Source organism: Symphodus melops (genome assembly GCF_947650265.1).
Source record: "Symphodus melops genome assembly, chromosome: 6".
Classification (NCBI taxonomy): domain Eukaryota; kingdom Metazoa; phylum Chordata; class Actinopteri; order Labriformes; family Labridae; genus Symphodus; species Symphodus melops.
Genome location: NC_136696.1, coordinates 10,112,072 through 10,133,218, shown reverse-complemented (window position 1 = coordinate 10,133,218; position 21,147 = coordinate 10,112,072). Strand labels below are relative to the sequence as shown.

At 43.5% G+C, this 21,147-nt stretch overlaps 1 protein-coding gene across 1 annotated transcript in view; it reads right to left on the bottom strand.

The window, feature by feature from the left end:
* Positions 1-1,589: 1,589 nt before the first annotated feature.
* The window catches only part of zfpm1 (zinc finger protein, FOG family member 1), a 97,594-nt gene continuing 78,036 nt past the window's right edge, over positions 1,590-21,147 (bottom strand). The window contains exons 5-9 of the mRNA XM_079345199.1: positions 9,486-9,588; positions 9,008-9,259; positions 8,026-8,259; positions 7,660-7,902; positions 1,590-6,982 (exon numbers count right to left, since the gene is read on the bottom strand). Of these exons, the coding sequence (XP_079201325.1) occupies positions 4,374-6,982; positions 7,660-7,902; positions 8,026-8,259; positions 9,008-9,259; positions 9,486-9,588 (3,441 nt within the window). The 3' untranslated portion in view covers positions 1,590-4,373. The remainder of the gene's footprint in view (positions 6,983-7,659; positions 7,903-8,025; positions 8,260-9,007; positions 9,260-9,485; positions 9,589-21,147) is intronic.

The window sequence follows — 21,147 nt, the reverse complement described above, 5'->3', positions numbered from 1 at the left end:
AATCGAAACTGAAATTCATGTTCTATCTTTCAGATTGCAGTGACGTTTTCTGACCATATTCCTCCTGCACAAAGTCATCCCTTCAGCAAAACTCAAATATTCTTTCTCAAAATATTCCTAAATGGATTGTTCCCTGATTCCTTTCCTAGTCTGACTCTCTTCCAGTCAGTAGGTATAGAGTGGGGGGAAAGTGCCTGTTGTAGTCTTTGTCTCAGTCGAGCACATGGTGAATTACTATGCTGGTCTTTATCTCTGACGTCACTCGAGGGGTTTGAAGTTCAAACGCAGACAACTCATGTTTGTTTCGTTTAAAACAGTGATTGCAGCAGAACATAGTTTGCGTTTGGCATCTATAGGCAGTTTAATTTTCCATGCAGAAATTTAAGGAATGATGGGATGATGTCTTAAACCTGCCCGGTCGGAGCCTACAGGAGGATGCTGCAGTGAGTGTGAGTGTAGCAGTGATGCAGGTAAGAGCACACAATGAGAGATCAGAAGGAGAGAGTTAGGGAAATCTGAAGTCTTGCATCTTAAATAGACCACTAATTGAAGGAGGAGGTGTTGTCAGGTGATGGTTGAGATAGCGACATGTGAAGTGTGAAATCAATGCAGCTCGAGCTGACTGCTTGAACTAGCTCGCAGGCGTCGCCTCATTTATAACGATAAACTGCTGTGTTTCAAATTGTACAGGTTTGGAATATGACAGACGGCTTTCACTGCACTAATGCTTCATTCATCAGCTAAATAAAGTCATATCTTTACACTTTTTTATAATTCATATATCCAATGCATAACAAATGACAACAGCTAATGATCATTCGGCTTGTAAACCTAGAACACAGAAAGACATTATGATGTCATTTGTATTTCCCACATATACTGAACAATTGTCTTAGGCTGAAATATGACTTTCAGTTTGGAAAGATACTCCTCTTGTCTGAATGCCATGGCTGACCTTGGTGCAGGAGCACTTCTTTCAATCCTGATCACACATGGACACAGAAAGAAAAGAGCCTTTTCTGAGTGCCACTCTTTTTGAAATGTGTGAATGTCATACAGATGTTGGTGCATGTAGATTTGGAGAATTTTGTTACATTTTTGGAACAGCTCACCTTCAAGGCCATGAGTGCAGAGGGCTTTATTGCTTTTAAGTGTACTGATGGCCCTTTGAATCTCTCCTACAGACATTTCAGACTTTAATTGAAGTTTTTCTTCATCTAATAGGGAGAGTCTACATTTATATAAAAAAGCGTGGAGCACTTTATCATTGATTGGAGCAGCCTTGGATCTCTGATTGAGCTCTGAAAGCTTTTCATCTTACAAGTACAATTACTAATGCACATTATTTTAAAAGGAAAACAGATGATTCATTCAGCCTTTCTTCAAAAGATGGAATCAAACAGAATCAGTGCACTTGAAACTTTCTTATAAAGAGAAGACATTTATGAGTCACAACACGGCAGCAACTGTGAATGTAGTCCTCCAAAAGGAAAGTCAAGGACGTCCACTCAGGTTTATGACGAATGTTGTGCAAAGGCGTGGACATAAAAATATTGAAGCCACCTGAAAGAAGTACAATCACACTCCAGTGTCAGTGTCTCTCAGAACTTTTTTTTTAATTTCCCATGCATAGTTTGGACAAGAGTGTAGTGGAACTGAAATGAAATTAAAAGTATGAAGAAAATAAAAGTTTGGACATTCATTGTGTTTTTCTCCATTTTGGACTGGACATCAGAGGAATCATTAACACAAAATGTGTGCACCTAAAACACGAGGCTTTAGTCTTTCAGTCCTTGAAGTAGAACGATGATGCATTTTGGACGGGGAAAAGTTCTGTATAACATAAATACATTACAAGAAAACATCCCTAAAACTAAAACATTCAGCACATTTTTATACAACAACAGTGCAATTAAATGGGGTAACTTCAATAGATGATTTTGCACTTCCTCAATCCTTGACTAGTTGGCATGAGTTTGTGACTTTCTTTTGCTTCTGCTCTCTTCTTCTATGGACTGGCAGAGACGGAACAGCTCGATTGTGAACACTTAGTGGTAAGACGTGTCTGTTACAGCAGAGAGGAAAATCAATAACGATTAAAACAAATCCTTCACTTCGGGTATATTTAGATATTTGCCCTCACTGAATAAACAAAGGTCCAGATATTTCCTGTGTTAGGGTTACCGTTGTCTTCAGCAGTGATTGACCCTCTATCACTGCTGTACATGTGGTTTGGCCTTGATCCAATCACTCCTAATAATAATGAATTCAGAGTCTCCTGAAGGTCCAAAGGCTGCTTTAGAGGCTTCACATACTGACAAACAAAGGCTACATCCTGAGGGAAGGCTTTCATGTATTACATGTCAGGGATCAAATCTTTTTATAAAATGAATTCTGAGCATTAAAAACCTCAGATGCATCGTACTGTCCACTTGTATGTTTTCCTCTATGTTAGAAGAGGAAAGGTGTTTCACAGCACTGACTAACACTGAATTGCAACTGCAGCAGGTGCATGTGGTGTAAACTTGTTAACTGTGCATATGTTTGAAAGGACAAAAAGGTGAAGGAGGAACACAACTGCCTTCTCACGCACACATGACTGATCATTACATGCAGTGTCTGCTCTCTCTAGAGCGAGGAGCGGCCATTCCCTGCTATGCCTTCATTTCCGGATATATATATAGATTTTTTTTTTTAAATAGCAGAATGGTTTGGATTTAAATCATAAAATCATGTTCCAGTCCACATTACTGTCCTTTTCTGTTGGATTTTTGTTGTTTATTTTAGATAATTCATGAGTCAATTATTTTGTCATTTTGGTCAAATTGCACCACAATGCGCTCATCTGACTCGAGTCTCATGAAGTAAGCTTGAATCTTTGAACAGTAACAGTCCACGACCCGTAGCTTAACACACCCAACGGCGTGAACAGACCCGAGAAAACAATCTCATTCTGCCTTTAAAAGACAATTGAAGATTTCTATGAACACAAAAGAAAGGATGTGCTTTGTGCACCCTCAGTCTAGGTGTGAAATGCCAGTAAAAAAAAACAAACCAAAAAACTGAACTGAAGATGTGTTTTGTGAACTCTGAAACCTTTGAAGCTAGATCGTTTTCACTGTATAGTGACAACAGTATCAGACGAGCTTTCATCGTCGTCCTGATGTGAAAACTGGAAGTCAGGAAGCGGTTCTAATCCAATCTTATTGTTAATCAACAAAGTACAAGAAGGCATGAAAATAAACAACGCTGGTTTTTAAGAGCTCACCATCAATTAAAGACTACATCAAAAGCTAACGTGATAACAAAGTTCAGTGTGATCCCAGTGATTACTGTGAGAAGATATTACATATCTACACTTAGAAAATACACTTCAATACACCCAGATCCAAACAGTTCCTTCAGACAGTATGAAAATATACAAATAAAAAATACAAATACTCTCAGACACCAGGTAGGTAGTTTTCTGTTGACATGAAATCAGTGAGGACTAAAAGATAGAAGATAAATATTTCACATTTTTTTTCTCCCTTGCAATTTGAAGAGAAACGTAAAAAGAAACTGTGTCCAAGAAAAGAAACTGTCCATATTGAAATATTATCCTTCAGTAATTAGTAACATTGTGATACAGCGTATTTCTTTTTCAGCTACAACGCTTGCCTCTCTAGTAAGCAAAACAAAAATAAAAAAAAGAGCCAGTGTTGAAACCAAAAGCATTATAGAACTCTTTTTTTTTCAGACATCTTATACTATGCACAGATAATAAAAACATAAACAATGATCAAGTCTTCTCCACATGATTCCTCTGTTTAGGCCAGGAACATTAAGAGCTCTGGGAAAAGATCGGAGATCCATCATAATCAGCATCTTCATTACTCAGCGTCCCCGTCAGACTGTAATGACTGCCATTAGGAACTCAGTTCAACAGAGAGACAGGAAAGAGGTTGTTGACAGGTCTTTTAGACGTCCCATAAACAGCACACTGTGAGGCCTGGGAGTGGCTAAACTGTGGGCTGGGCTTCATAAAAAAAAAAAAAAAAAGAGTGTCTCGGGCACAAGGGCACACCAGCGTGTGCAGGTAGCATCGCCTCAGCTCTTAGTGTACTATGAACTTTGACCCATGTGAGGAGGAATATCAGTCAATGTGTTCGTAACACCACCTGCAGACACTGCTCTAGGGGCAGTGGGGCATCAGGCCCAGGCAGGTGAGTAACAGTCATGTATTGTCATTCATGGTCATGCCAGTTTTGCCTTGTTGGCACCTTTGTGGAAGGACTGGCGAGAGGAGGAGGGACGTCTGAGCTTCTTGAAACTTAAAGAAGGAAAGCCTCTACTCAGACAGATAACAGGGAGGGATGAAGAAGGGAAATAACTCATTTGACATGTTCCGCACTGTGGGAAGAGCAATAGTATTTCTTATGAGCTATGAATGTGGAGAGGCTACTAAACTTGATGTTGCAAAGCCGACAGAAGCGAGAGTTACCATTTTGGACCGGGGAGATGACTGAGGTTTTAGGACCAGGGCTGGGAGTGGGCTTGGGTGCCACAGCCTGAGTGGCCTTGTCTGGGAGATGGGATGACCCGATGGTTTCTCTCAGGATTTCAGGCACAGGTGACAAAGTCAGGGAGGGAGCCCTTTGAGGAGACGTGGGGAGAGGTGAGCCAGCTGAGGGTGAACCAGCCCTGGCTGAAGGGCTGCCGTTTACCAGCGGAGACACAGGAGAAGTTGTACCGCTCCTTGCCTGCCCATTGACGCTGTCTCTGTGCACTCGAGAGACCAGTCTGGCGGCTGGTGCTGCAGCTCCATCCCTGGGACTAAGGCTGGGGCTGCGGCTGGTTACACTGCCTGGCTGGGGGAGGATCTCCTGGGGTGGCTGGATGGCCACAACCAGGCCGTGGGTAGTCTTGAAATGCTCCATAAGATCACAGGTGAGGAGCCTGTTAGGGCAGTATGGGCAGACCACCTGAGCAGAGCTAACGGCTACAACTTTGGCTCCGGCTCCAGGGGTTGCAGCAAGTGATGTGGTGGTGTGGGGCGGGGATGTCGTGTCTGAGGCAGGTATGGCAGATGAATGAGGACTGGATGATGTGCCTTGAGCCTGGGAAACCCACTCAGCAGGGAGGGCTTTGGCCTCCATTGGATGCAGATCTGGACGTTCTTGCTGAAGCCTGCTTTTGGGAGAGGTAGAGGCCGATCTCTTGAGCCTGTGAAGTTGCTCCATGGTTTGGGGCTGGAGGGTGGTGGCAGGGCAATAGTAGGTTTTATGTGCCAGGTAGTTCTCAATGCTGTTGAAGCTGATACTGCAGGCAGTGCACTTGTGGTAGTCAGTAAGAGGCAGGGCAGGGAGAACGCTGCTACTGCTGTGCCTTGGAACCTCTCTTAAACGGGGCCTCTTGCTTAGGTCAATCGGTCCATCTCCTTCAGGACTTGAGCTGTCTGCCCCGCCTGGAGAAACTTCTCGCTTCACTGCTAAGCCAAGAACAGATGGAGACGGGGCAGAGGCTGCGGCATTTGCAGCAGCTGCCGCGGCAACGGCAGCGGCGGCGTTGGCGAGGGCTTCAGTTCTCGCCATGTGAATCTCATACATCTTTTTCCTCTTTCGTGTGCGTATGGGCTGGGGGAGGAATGCGGCTGCGTTGGTTGCCTTGGTCACAGACCGATGGTTAGACGGGTCATGGCGTGAAGCACAGTAGAAGCGTTTGTGAACGGTGTAGTTTTCGTGACGGCTGAAGCGGATGTTGCAGGCCTCACAGAAGGTTTTGTTGGGGTCTTCTTCAAGGTCCTCTGCGGATCCACTGGCGGGACTCTGGCTGCCTTCGCTTGCTCTTCCTCCTCCAGCCCCTCCACCCACACTTCCACCTCCACCTTCCCCTTCCGAAGAAGATGATATTCCCTCTCTCCCTACAGGGGGTTCTGTCTTCACTTCCATCAGCCTCCTTGGTTCCGTTGCTCCACTCCCTGCAGGGGGATCAGAGTCTGTAGGGGAGGCAGATGCCGCTCTGCTTGCTGCCCCAGCCTGAGGGGACACAGACAAGCCTTGGGCCCCGCTGGAAGGCACCATGGCTGGGGCTGTATCCCTCGCTAACCCAGGACCTGAAGCCGATGTTGCACCGTCTCCATGGTGCCTGCTGGAGCAGTACAGCCTCTTATGTGCATAGAAATTGTTAATGTTGTTGAAAGTGATGTCGCACTCATAACAGGTGGCTCCTTTGTGAGGGGGAGTGGCTGTTGCCGCAGCTGCAGTCGGTCCAGAGGGGAAGAAGGCCGCTGGGTTATTCTGAGGAATTGTTTGGCCCTGTTTGAGACGGCTGTGAACCATCTCTGACATTTTAGCCAATATCTCTGAGGCCTGAGGCAAAATGGCTGCCTCCGGGTTGAACATGTACTGAGGCAAGAACAATGCTCCTCCTGGAACAGCTGATCCTGTACCTCCTATATGAGCAGGACTTGAACCAGGGGTCGGACTAGTTGGTTCTGCTTTCACAGCTGTGCTCGTTGGACTCTTGGGAGAGTTTGAATTCTGGCAGGAGGAGGTCGCAGTTTGACTGTCCTTTATCCTACCACTACCTTCTTGATCCCTCTCTCCTCCATCAACCTCTCCCACCCCCCCATCCTCCTTGATCTCCATTTGTTGCTCTTCGGTCTCATAATCTGAATGAGGCTCCTCTTTAATCTTTATTTCAGTAATTTCAGAGTCAGGAGGACCATAATCACGAGGTGTGGCTGATCCTCCATTTGCGCCTGGGCTGGATGAGTCTGGCTTAGGGACACAAGCAACGGGATCCCTCTCATGGGGAGACAGCTGGAGCTGGGAGTGGTCAACTGATAATGGGGTACCTTGGCGAGGGGTGGGGCTCCTTTCGGCTGGAACCCTGACCTCTAGGTGGGTCCTTACATGCTGCTGAAGCTGGGAAGGGCTTTCAGAGTTGTGGCCACACACTTGACACTTCAGCACCACACCAGAGTCTCCTGGACTGAGACCTGAAGAGGAGATTTAACACATGTTCAAATATTACAGAAGCTGACATTGAAATGAAATATAAAAGTCCAGAACGAGGTGAGTGAGAGTAGTCAACAGAGTCGCTCATGACGTCTGCAGCCTCATGTCTACACTTGCTTCGCTTTGGTTATGTTGGTGCCTGAAGTGAACACATGTGGTATGACATTCATTTCTACGCTCCATTCCTGGTTAAGAGGTCGCCATTGTAATAAGTTATATATCACAGCTTTCAGAGTACTAAAGCTTATCTTCCCTTTATTGTCTGTTTTACTTTAAAGTTCAGCATAAACCACAACATAAAAGATCATTATAGAGGATAAAAAAAAGACTTCAAACAAGCTATTGACAGGATAAACCCATTTTGAAAATGTCAACCACTACAACACATAAAGTAAAAGGTGAGGTGATATTCTCATATACTTCATTACAATCAGACTCACCTACTGCTGGTCATTACACAGGACGCATAGGTAAAATATTTTCATATTGGCTTTACTTTTAGAGCAACGAGTAATAACCTCTTTGTACATCCAATCTATTCATTGAAGATGTGATGATGAAATCTCAACTTGATCAACAGCCTTGAAGCCCGAACAAAACAAAAACATGTACTCTCACATCACCATTCAGCCATTCTGTCACAGTGATGGTGACTTACCAGTGGACAGGGGCAGCTTGGGAAGGCCTGGCCCTGGGGAGTACACTTCACTGCGAGATCCAGGCTGGCAAACCATGTGGCTGGTGACCAGATGGCTGTAGAGAATGTCCCGAGTGGTGGAAATGAAGCCACAACCATGACACACCCCATTCAGTGTGTCTGTGTGGACCTTAAGGTGACGCTCGCAGTTTGCTTTTGTGGTGAAGGCTGACAGACAGATGAGACAGACAAACGGACGCTCACCTGTGGAAGAACAGAACAATTTATTAGAGAGCTCATTTAGCATACCCGCTGATAGACTGTGTGAGGAAAGCAAGACAAACACACTGACACTTTGTCCATCATGCATATAAATCTTGCTCTCACCACTGTGTGTTCGCATGTGGATCTCGAGTGAGCTTGCACTGGGGCAGCTCTTGTTGCACTGTGGGAAGGGGCAGATACGCTCATTGGGGTAGGACTCCTTGGGTTTGTCTTCTGGTGGGGACGACGCGGCGGCTGGCTGCTTTTGACGACTGGCGCAGTAGTACATAAGGTGTGCTTGAAGGTTCCTCTCGCTGCGGTACCAGATCCCGCAGTCCTTGCATGGGAATATGTCCTCTGATGGTCAACAGAACATACACTTAGAGTTAGTAGATTAATTATAAAGTAATAAAGTGGCAACATCTTCCTCTGGATTTTTTCCCCCTGCATTCCTGCAACTTTTTACGTTAACACTTACCACAAAGTTTAAATGCAGGTACTGATCTACGTGATATAGATCTTTGTTGGCTGATATCAACAGAAAACCAAAATATCTGTCTTGAATACTGCAAATTTAAATCACACTGTACCCTTGGTAAGACTTTTTTAAGTTGAGTATTGAGTATCCAAGGTAACAGGACATTCTGTAGAGTTAAGGGAACATTAATTATCATGTGTTTTGTCATGTGTTTTTTTTAAATCATCTAAATGCTTCATAGTTACTCAAACTTTTAATTCAAGATGATGATCAAAAATCTGAACAAATGTGTCTGTGTTTGGTCGTCAGTCACATCTATCAGCTCAACACCTGGCAGGAAACTTTTGGAAGCATCAGCAGAAGTTAAGCAGTGATGCTGCACTGCCATCTTGAGGCCAAAGAGAATAATGCCCTTTTAGAATTCTTGTATTAAATACCTTATGTCCCTTTTTAAATACATATTTAACACATAATCTTAACAAATGTTCTTGCTCTTTGCTTTCCTTCTTGTTTTGTATTCTGAAGATCAATTAACTGTCAGACTATCTGATCTTCAACTAACTTAGAATCTACTGATTGATCACATATATTACTTCAGCATTTTAACGCCTTGAACACAACACTCACTGTTGACAACTGCAGTAGCCAGTATGGCGGCCATGCCAGCTTGCTGCGGGAGCAGCTGGATCTCTGAGCGCAGGGCTGCTGGGTACAGTGGCTCCTCCTTTACTACAGGTTGTTTCTGGATGACCAAACTGAGCAGAGGAGAGAGCTGGGCCAGCGGGGAGGAGGAGGAGCCCGGAGGAGGCATTGAAAGGGACGCCAGAAGCTTTTCCCCTGCGACAAGCTCTCTGGTCACCCTGCAGAATAACTCCTCACCTGGAAACAAGCACAAGCTCATCGTCAAAGTTATAAATGACAGAGCACAGTAGCAAAGCTCTGGAGGTGTGACACCTGAATAAAATGAAGTGATTATCAGTGATCATGTTGGTCGTGTGCTTTACTGGTTATGTTGTAAAAAATCTGACCTGAGAGAAAAAACAAAAGCCTAATAAGAAGAACTGCAGCAGTTATGTGTTCTCTGTTGTTCTACATAAAAAGTCACCTTGACTGTAGATGGTACAGTTGGCAGCTGAGGGGTCAGAGGTCAGAGGGAGGAGTCTAATCCAACAGTCTGGATGTTCACAGACCAGAGTCAGCCTTGAATCCTGGACAAAAACAAACACAGAAGAAGAAAGGGATTAGGGATTACAGAAGGAAGATTTCTGACACGGCGCCTCCTTCTCTGTGTGTGATCTTAACTTTCCCTCTGGAGAGGTCGTCAATGCCTTGCACAAGGCATCTTTCCAGACTTGGTCCGCACTAGGACTTAATTGAACCGGAGTCCCTCTTATTCTCAACCCAAGTGCTGAGGCTCAATTAAAAAATTAACTACTAACTGCCCATAAGGTTTCTTTGTAGCACAAACACACAATGATTCATATCTTCAGGAAAATATTTGTTCAAGCTTCTCACTCAGAGGATTCAAATGCTTTACTTTGATGAGTCATCTTTGAGTTCTGTTGCTCAAACAATCTTCACCGATTTTGTCATGAAGTTCTATATTCCAGCTTGGTACGATAATTGTTTTTGAATTTAAAAACATTGAATATGTTTTTTCTAAATGAAATCACAGAACATCAAAGATTTATCTTACAATACATGCCATTCTCACTTAAAGTGCACATTATCCTTTTTCGACTTGGCTGCTCTATAGTATGCGGCCCATGATATAATCAAAAAAAAAAAAAAAAAAAAAGTATAATTGCCACCAATTGGGAATACAGAGTCACACGGTACTGTCCATTGTGTGGCTGCTGGTAAACAGCCGTTTATAAAAAGAAGACCAGCGAGCAAAGGATGATTACAACCCAAAAAGGAAATGAGGAAATGAGGGGAGCATAGGCTGAACAAAGCTGCATAGAAAATAAAAGAGAAGAAGACGAATAAAAGAAGAAGAGAGACCCCGGGAGAGAGGGAGAGAAGAAAAGAAAGAGAAAGAGGATCTGATGAGGTCGATGGGCTGCTATTCAGATGGCTGCCATAATAAGATCCACAGTGATTACACTGGACAAAGAGTGGAGAGGCATCATCCAGTGTCTGTGTGTGTGGTGGTATGAGAGAGAGAGAGAGAGAGAGAGAGAGAGAGAGAGAGAGAGAGAGAGAGTAGAGAGAGAGAGAGAGAGAGAGAGAGAGAGGAGAGAGAGAGAGAGAGAGAGAGAGAGAGAGAGAGAGAGAGAGAGAGAGAGAGAGGAGAGAGAGAGAGAGAGAGAGAGAGAGAGAGAGAGAGAGAGAGAGAGAGAGAGAGAGAGAGAGAGAGAGAGAGAGAGAGAGAGAGAGAGAGAGAGAGAGAGAGAGAGAGAGAGAGAGAGAGAGAGAGCATTAAACACACCTTGAAACACACACACACACACACACCTGTGCATCCTGAGCACAATCTGCTCTTTGTGAAATGAGACTCCAGAAAAATTCCCTCTGACAATCACTCCCAGGACACAGGCTTATCCCATGTCTCCATGACACACACACATTTTCACACTGAACCCTCCTTTCTTACTTCCAATGTCTCCTGACAGTAAAAAGATGATGAATGGCTTTCATAGAACAGATACCACCAGTGTCAGCTTGTCCAATAATCTGTTAAATGAGAACAGTTGCTAAGTGGACTTGTGTATGATTCAGACTGTCATGAAAACACAACATGTCTCTGCTGCTTCAGGAGGAGAGAGCGTATGGACACCGTCTCTCTCCTGAGTTTTTGAGTTGATCTTTGTTTAATTATTTATTCTGTCTATTAATAACACACCCTGAGGTTTTGACTTGTGTGTATGAAGTGTTTTATTTGTATTATTATTATTTTTTTTGGACCCTTAGGTCACATCACAGTCTCAGATACTGAGATCACAATGACAATGACCTTCAACCACAGACATTTCATCAGTTCATGCTTGAGACAAAGTTCAACTTATGCTGAATGCAAATAGATTTCCACCTGACTGTTCTGAGATATCAAGTTCACAAAGGATGAGATCGGATTAATGTTCAGAAACGCACATTTCCAGGACTTCAGTCAACACTCAATTTAGTTGGCAAACATTACTCTTAAACACCTGTTGTATTTGTCACGTGAGGCCAATTTTCTTTTGATAGATGGCAGTTACCATGACCACCAAAATCTAATGAGGTCCTTCACAGGTCCAATAGGAGGTTTGGTCAAAATTTCAAGATTTTCCTCCAGACACTCTATCCTGTTTGCAAAGGACGGCTAGACACATAAAGCATCGTACCACATGTTGTTCCAGTGCAAAGGCCTGAACACTCCTGATATTAAGCTATGCTTATTGTACGTCACATCCTCTCCAGAAGAAATCAAACCTGATGTGACAAATAAAAGAGATGTGTTGTGAACACCTCTTGACACCACTGGTTACTGTCTCCTCGAGAAGTGATACAATGGAGCTCAACAATGTGTTTTTTTTATTTGCTTACAAATACACACTGCAGGTTATACAAATATTCAAAGGTTTCAATGTCCATGCCATGTTTTTTTTCCCCTCTCTAACTCACCATGTGAAGGCAGCAGCGTACTGTTCAGTCTTTGATGCAGTACTGATCCTTCTCCACAAGGATGCAGCATTGCCTCATATCTCTCACATCAGACAGACCGAGTCGGTCCATGGAGATCAGAGTTGACATCATGCTTGTGAAAGTGTTTTGTTGTTGGAAAAAAAAGCCTCAGCTCTCAGTGAGGGGTTAAAAGACTTTTGTTTCAGTTTCTTGACATAAATGTGATTCCCCCCCCCCCCCCCCCCAACATTTGCGGTCTGGTTTGTACAACTCCACTAAGCTTCAAGCAAACTCTGCTCTGCGTTGTATCAACGATTATGATTCATTTAGTGCATTTAAAGGACGACTCGTCATGTGACACTGAACCCTGAGTGAGTGAAAACAGGTAGAGGTTTGTTTTTTTTTATTTGAGAGGAAAACTAAGCAGAGTGCAGGAGGAGACAGAGCAGGAAGTGTGTCTTCATAAAATGTGGAAAATGTCCTGCATTCAGCCAAAAAAGATAGGAGTACACTGACTGATGAATAGTGTGTCACTGCACATGTGTCTGACCTCCCTTTTTTTCATACACAGCAGCTCACTGCTCTCCTTCAGTCCTTGCCCTTAATTGGTAAATGTAACAGATTTTTTTTTTTAAAAATCTGCTTTAGATACAGACAGACATGAGAGTACAGGAAGTGACTTTTAGGTGCTGCAACAAACATCCATCTGACACTTTAAGGTTCATGTTATTTCTTTTCTTTTTACATAATTAAGCCAAATATTTCATGTTTACCCAAAACTGTTGAACTCTAAATATTGAAAGTCCAAAATGATTTACTCTATCAAAACACTGCATGACTTCCTATCAGTTCACTCTTTTCAAACAGTAATCCATCAAAGAGGAACAAATGGTCAATCATAGAATAACGACTTCCACAACATGTTACTGAATGAACTGCAGTACTTTGCATGTTTGAGCTGCCTACAAAAGGGCAAGAAAAAAGAACATCACTGTTTGATTATTCTGTGTCCAAGCAGGCATTGTTGGCGACAGACTGTCCGAAATGAACGAGTCATCTTTGCTTTAAAAAAGTAGCAGTATTTATTTATCATTCATTGAATGATGTTTGTACTTTTTGGTGGAAATGTGGGTAAATAATGTAAACAGAAAGTGACAGCCAAAGATTCTCAGCCTTCTGTAAAATCTGGGTTTGTTTTTGTGGAGCATTCTGAGTGCGTTATGAAGAAAAGCTGTGAGCAGGTGTTGCCCTTACACATTTCTTGGCAATGAAAAACAGAAAAAACAAAATCAGAATATTTAATCATGCCTCAGGGGGCCAAACTGTCCTATGTAAAAATATCTTCCAATATAAATGAATAAATGAAATAACACACACATTGAGTAGGTGTACAGTTGTACATATAAAATAGACTGCATTGATCCATTTATCCCAGGCCATAACTTCCCCTTGCACAACACCAGGAAGGATTTGAAAACACCTGAAGAAGCCAGCCAGAGTCTGGAGAAGACAGCGACAAGAGAGACAAGAAGGACGGAAGGAAGGAAGCATCTCCGTCTGTTGTACGTTGCAGATTGAGGCAGAGCGTATTGGATTTCATGGGGAACCAGCGCTGATGTGGAGATACGACTGCTTTTGTTTTAATTTGTAACCCAATGCTGGAGCCGTCTGAGCTGTAAGTACTGCTAATTTGTTTCAGACTAATTCATCACGGCCGCAGCTTTGGAATTCACCATGATAGGGCAATGGGGAGAACTCAGCGACGCTCCAGCAGAAAACACACACAAACACACACACACACACACACACACACAGGCTCCTTTCAAAGATCTAAAAACTTAAACAAGTCATTGTGAGAGCGATACTCGGCCGTCTTTTCTTCTTTGAGAAATTAATAACATTTTTTATTAAAATCAGTGTTGTCCACTGCTCCCTGATAGTTTCCTCTCTATCCTCAGCATCGACATGTTATCCATTATTCAGTCCCATTATTACTGTCTTATTAGACACACACACAACCAGAATACAGGGTTTCCCACAGGGGGAGTTATCAATAGTTATCAACATCATTAATGCTTAAAAATGACACGTCTGATGAGTAATAATTTCAAAGACAAATGGCGTTTTCTTTTTAGAGATATGTCAATAAGAAATAAAAGAAAAATAATCAAAAATATAATTAATAACTAATTTTTAAAATCTGATATCTCAAGCTTTACTTTTACTTTCATACACTGATAGTTTTATTCAGTGACTTTCTGAGCTAAAGTAGAAAACATCATCTGTTATAAGGTGATCAATAAGCTGTGAAACAATTTCACTTTATTTATGAACATTTGACATTATTAGATTTTTGTTTTTAGATATTCTCCACGTCTGCTCAGCTGTGATTCTTAACAACACAGGATGTCAGGGTCAGAGCGCTCAGCTGGACAAACCACATCATGATCGTATTTCTAAATCGCACAAAGCGTTTCTTGTACTGCACTTTATTTTTGGTTGGATTCTTATAATCTCAACCCTTTAACCTTTCCAACACCGAGCAGTGACAGAGTGGAGAGAGACTCTCCAGCCACATCAGAAGTGAAGACAGGAAGAGGGGAAAAATGAATTTCTCAGGGCCTCATTGGGATTCAGGAAACAGCAGCAGGAACTACAGTGGTGTTCAAGAACAGACACCTGCACATACAAACTTTATGAGAGCTTTGATCAGTCAAAGGGAATGTCCTCAGTATGTCCACAGCTGGATCAAATGCTGCTGTTTGACTCAAAGAGAGTAATAATAGATCTCAGAGAACTAAAGTGAAGCTGCAACTGAGAAAAACCCTAAACTCGTATACAACACACAGAACAAGAACAAGGCCAGATTCACTTTGTGTCAGAGTGCTGGTGTTTCTTAGTATAAGAGAGAGTGTGTGTGTGTGTGTGTGTGTGTGTGTGTGTGTGTGTGTGTGTGTGTGTGTGTGTGTGTGTGTGTGTGTGTGTGTGTGTGTGTGTGTGTGTGTGTGTGTGTGTGTGTGTGTGTGTGTGTGTGTGTGTGTGTGTGTGCCTCTGTGTAATTAACCAGGCCAGCAGAGAATGCAGATGCCAGAGATGTAGGGGTGAGTTAAGGAGAACGGCCAGGCCACCGGATGGTATCAAAACCCTTTTCACTTCTCTTGGTCGCATGCCGATCTCATTGACTCAAATGGCCAACAGTCACCTGAGGAACGTGTCTCGACCCATAAAGAGGGGACACAGTGTTCTGAGCTTTCTGATTCATTCACGTAAGGAATAACATGAACAATGTGGCACATTTAAAACATTTATACACATGGCTTTATGCATGCTTTTTTTTTGCCTGCTTTAGTTGCTTTAGTTTTTGTTCAGTGCTTTGCAGTACATCTTTCAGTTTTAAAAACATAAATACCTTTCTCTGTAGGGAGTCTTTCAGTGAAGTTGTCAGACATTTAGAATAACGATGACAAGCTTATCAGTGGTTAAAACAAGCATTTTTAGTGGATACACTTTGATTACGTGCACTTGCCAAATGAGTTTACATCGAAGCTGCGTCAGGCAGCTTCACATCTGCTGCCTTAAGAAATCTGCTGGAGCTATTCCAAACCATTGTGTTACCTGTAGGTTAAAGTTGGAGCACAGATGTGTCCAACTGAAGCTGAAGGATTTTATAGGACTGTTCTTATAACATAAAAGTCAATGAGAATAAAAGTCCTTTGTAATAAAACCTTTTTACTCCAAACTGTTTCATTAAGTTGTTTTAAAAGTGTTCAAGGGCAAATTAAGCTCCTCTTCGGTACAAACATATTCTACTATGAAGATGAGGACTTCTGATGTCTACAAGTGTGAGGCTAGTGTGAAGTAATAATTTAGAGAGAAAGAGAAGAATCATGAAATGAGGACGGACAAGAAGCAGAAAATGATGCGTGTGATTTCTTGCTTTTCAAAAACACAGCTGGATAAAGAGGAGACCGAGAGATCCTCGCAGATCGATCTTTGTGCATCAAGAAGCGAAACCTTTCCGTCCCCTGTCACCCTCTCCTCCTCTCGTCTCACCCTAACTATCCGCTCAGCCCTCCATCTATCAGTGGGATGTCAGGCCTCCCCAGCAGAGCTCCATCTTGGTTGAGAGCCTTGCCTTAAGCCCCATCAGCCAGAGGAGAGTCTTTGAGCCGCAGTCTAAGCCCCTCGCCCGGACCCCGGTCCCCTCATGAATATTAACCAGCCCCGAGCCCGGCTTTAATCTGCCTGATCCCCGCACTGCTGCCGCCGAGACGATAGCGAATCTAATTATTTGGTCTGATATTAACCCCCCGCTCCTGCACCCCCACCACACACACACAGACACACACATTCACACACACACACACACACACACACACACTTTGCGCCCCCAACGCCCTGTCCTTACTAGCTGCTGAAGATTCCCATAAGTGTGTGTGTGTGCATCAACTCAACTCCAGAGCCACCTTCTTTTGCCAAAGTCAGTTCACATTCATACACACATTAATACACACACACACACACACACCTCTCTCTCTCTACACAAACTCCCCCCTCCTCCACCTCCAGCGCAGCCTGCGACGCCCTCTCCTTATCAGGCCCAAAAACGCCCTCCTCCTACACCGATAAAACTTGAATGCAAATGATGCCAGGCTGATTTCATTTCTTCATTTTATTCCTCCATTCCCTTGTTCAGTATCAGAATGGCTCCTGCCCCCCCCCCTCTCTGTCTCTGGGGAGGCAAACAGTGGTGAGGATGTAGATCAGCATGATGACGGGGACGAAAGCAGAAAACTTTCCCTGAACCGACCCCGATGTCTAACTCCACCTCACATCGCTCCGTGTTATGTATACACGCTAAACCTCAATTAGACGAGAGAGAAAGTACAAATATGCTGCGACACCCCCCCCCCCCCCCCCCACACACTTTTTTTTTTTTTTTTTTTTTTACACCACTACCCCCACCCTGCAGATGAGCAGATTAAGATTTCTCTGTGCAGCTGTCAACTGCCACAGTTTTACAGCCACCACAGGGGAATAAGTATGTTTGTATATGTAAATCAGCACTGGTTCATCTCACACATCTATGTCTCACTGGTGTATACTGTTTCACATTCTCTAATATGGTTTACACTGCTGCTCTGTGATGATCTGCACAGGACAGACATACTCAAGAAGAAACAAGTCCAGAGCCCACGTTAGTGATCGCAGCAATGATTGCATACACACGGGTGTGTCTCCGTCTTCGACACGTTATCACACATGAGCTCTTGGTCATTTAGAGACTGTTTCAGGACATTCACACTGTGAGATTCCAGACTGTTCCGTCGGGATCACACACACCAACTTAACGCGGGTTAACTAGGGGGCGAGTCCGGAGAAAGGAATATAACCACGCAGCCCATCACAGACAATGTCTGGGGATTTTCAGCAGAGCACTGCATGAGTGGAAAAGGGGCAAAGAAAAATAAAACCAGAAACGATGATGTAAATGGCTGTCTATGTTTAACTCCTCCTTATGTTGTTCCATTTGTTTTTATTTATTTATTCAGTTATGTTCAGTTCTTGGTCTGTCCTGATGAGGACACATCCCTGTTTCCTAAAGACGACATCAGAGTGCCTCGGACTCACTGCATCTCCACACTTCAGGGATTCACACTTCTGTATTATCATCTGGACGTTTGTCGCCTGTTCTTGAAGAGCGTGTGAGTCCTCCACATGTTTTCACCCAGTGCAGCAATCTTTGTTCTCATTCATTTAAACTTCTGCTGTTGGTTTCCGTCTGTACATTTCTTTTCGTCTCGTTGATTTCTGAGCTTCTTATTTAAGAGCTTGAATCTTTTTCAATGGCATTTTTGAAAAGTAGAGAAGGATGATTTCGAAGCACCACGTGTTTTTATTGTCAGTAAGTGGGACTTTGGGTCTGTGACTTTTAACTGGATGTATGGAGAAACTCTCACTCTTATGTATGCACAGCCATTCACACCACATTGAACAGCCAATGAATGCACACTTCCTGGTTATCACTGGTATCATATAGCTCAAACTGTCAGGACCGATGTTGGAGTATCGTGAACATTTAGTCGGGTTCGTTGCATCCAAATCATACGATTGTTGAATCTTTATTAAAATGCACTCTCTGATCATTTAACAGCAAGTCAAGAACATGAAAAGGTTTTTTCTTGTTGCTGAAATCCTCTCTCACATGAAGTGTTTTCCTCTACTCGCTGTAAGTTTAGAGCTTCCCTGCTCCCCTCCTGACCTTTTCAACTGTTACTCATTCTCTCACTCCTCTCCCAGAATCATTAATCCAATCATCCAATTCACCCTCTTCCTCCCTTCTCCACTTTCACTGTCTCTCCTGTACCGCCTCCTTCCTTTTTGTACACCTCTTTCATTCTTTCCTTTCTTAATCTCCGATTCTCTTCCTCTCTTCAACTCTCATTCCGAGCCTTCAGTCTGCTTCACCCCCCCCCCCCGTCCTATCTCTCCCTCTTTTCACTCTCTCCGTCTCTCGTTATACAGTATCTCTCGGCTACAGGAAATGGTTTCTTTCCCGATCCAGGGGGTTGGAGTGGTGTACTCACTGTCCCAAACAAAGAGGTCACTGTGTGAATCCTCCAAAAATACAAAGAAGAAAAGGAAGGCAGATAAACATCAGAAACCTACTCTCATCCGCCTTTCTCATACAAACACACACACAGACACACACACACACACACACACACACACACACACACACACGCACACACAAACACACGCACGCACACACAAACACACTTCACCTCTGTTGCACTCAAACAAGCATTTTCTAAACATTTAACAGATACTTTTTAATACTGTATATTCTGCTCACGAGGTAGGAATACCGTCGATACAGTAGACGGCTAAAGCTTTTGCAGTGACATGAAAGCTTATTCCCATGTGCAGGCGTGCTCATATATTACCTCTCAGAAGCAGAAAAAGATGGAGAAAAAAAAAAATCGAGGCAGCCAGGTTTGATGAGCTGCATGCAAATGACATGTAAAAATATAAAACTGCGATACTTAAAACGGGGGCCGAGATAAGAGATTTGAAAATGAGGCACTCTTGGAAAGCAGGCTCCTGAACTGGCGGAGATGAGGCTCAGAGATACAGCGGATAGAGGTTTTCCCTCTCCTCTTCTCCTCTCTTACACCTCCTCCTCCTCCTCCTCCTCCCCCGTTTTTCCTTCCTCCTCCGCCCTGCAGAAGCGGGTGCAGATGACAGCGAGATGCAGATACCAGCCAGTCATTGCCACTGAGTGATGAACACCTCCTCCCTCCGACTCGTTAAACCCTCCTCTTCCATGTTCGCCTCACCTCTCATCCAAATCTCTTTCTCCGGCATTATTTCTCCTTTGTCTCTCAGGTTTTTGTTTCAATTGACAGACCTTCTCGGTTCCTCCTTCTCTGCTCTCCAGGCCTCTTTTGTTCTTCTCCCTCTCTGGCCTGCCTGCCTGGCTACATTTCTGTCTATCAGTATTTGATCTTATTTGGCAGCTTCTCCCCTCTCCCTCGTCTCCCTCGCTCTCTCAGGCAGATATAGGCTCAATGTCAGGGCCCGGCTGACAGACTGAGAGACAGACAGCTACTGTCATGATCATGGCATGTCATATCACAGGTAGACTATATGGAGCACATGGATTCCCACGCCACTGACAACCACTGGTTCTTACCAAGGCTTAGGGTTACATTTAAAGGAAATACATACATCTCTCAAAGGACGATGAGGGACATGAAACAAGGCAGCCTTTGAGTCCTTGTTAAAGTCCCAGTGATGCTGCTGGTAAATAAAACAATAGTAAAGCAATCTACATACAGTACAAGCTAGCATCAGTTCAGGTGAAGGAACCGTCTGTCTGCACCGAATAGGGGCATGGCACTTGTATTGAGTTGGTTTTAATCATTGGGTCTGTTGTTTATGGAGAGGAGGAATCCTGGGACTCCTGATAGATCATTATGTCTGTAAAGGTTATTGACCTGCCTTGCAATTGTCCCTGCATTTCACTGTGTACACGAAGCAGCTAAAAAGAGAAGCTCGAAAGATGATCGTCATGAACAGCTTATTTGGGTTTATAAGGCTGTGATGCAGCACTCATGAGGTCTTGCTTGCTCTGACCCACCTGGAGCGGATTTGCCTCCCGAGAGTGATGCTGTCTCCTCCCTTAAATGCTGTACCCAGGATCCAGACCAGCTCCCTAAGCAGCCCCTCTCCCCGCCGACAGAGCCATGGTCCCTGTCATTCATAAAAACTCCAACACACATCGCCGTCACTCATCTCCTCTCAATCATTAAAAGACTCGTCCATGTGGGATCTAATGATCTGAAAATTTGAAATCTGTCCTCTTGCACAACACAAAACATGGGTTTTATTAAAAAACTTAATCTCTTCTGGAATCTTCTTTTAACAGTGACGGCCTTCTGATGCTGGCTGCTAATATTTAGCATGCTGTGAAGACTCATTATTGACGGTTTACCTCGCAGTCATACCTCGCTGAATATCCTTCTCCGTGTCTAAAGTTCCTCATTAATCCACTGACCCACACACTGGCACCCCTGCTGCCTTCCTCTGTCCACAACGTTCTCACCAGCTTATTGCCACTTTAACATTGTAACAAACAAACAGGGGAACTCTATCAATTAACCATAAAACAACATCTCAAACAATCAGACAGCTGCACAGTTCTCATTAATCTTCTCAGATTGTAACAAATTACAAACCTTTGATTTCAATGACTTGGTCAATGACTTTAATGATTTTGTACTTTGTCTTTCAATGCAACCAGTCCTTTTATAACTAGGTTTGTACCTGCTGCTTAATTCTTCCCATGGATCAAGGATAAGACCCACAGGTGTAAGCAGGACTGCAGAAGGGCGGTGCACAAATCAAAGAAGTCTAAACTAATGTTTCATCTTCTACATTTAAAAGAGCTGTCGTCTTGACTCAATCAGAAAACCAACACAACAACTTTTTTGTTTTGTTTTTAAAGGCAGATTTCTGTTTGGAACTATTAATCACTTGGTTGGACCTGCGCCCTCAGTTATCTCTAGTATCTCCCTCCTCGGCTGGAGATTGTGAACAGTTTCTTACATTCTTCTGTCAACAAGATCAACTGTATCAGATCCAACGTTGTGCCTCCA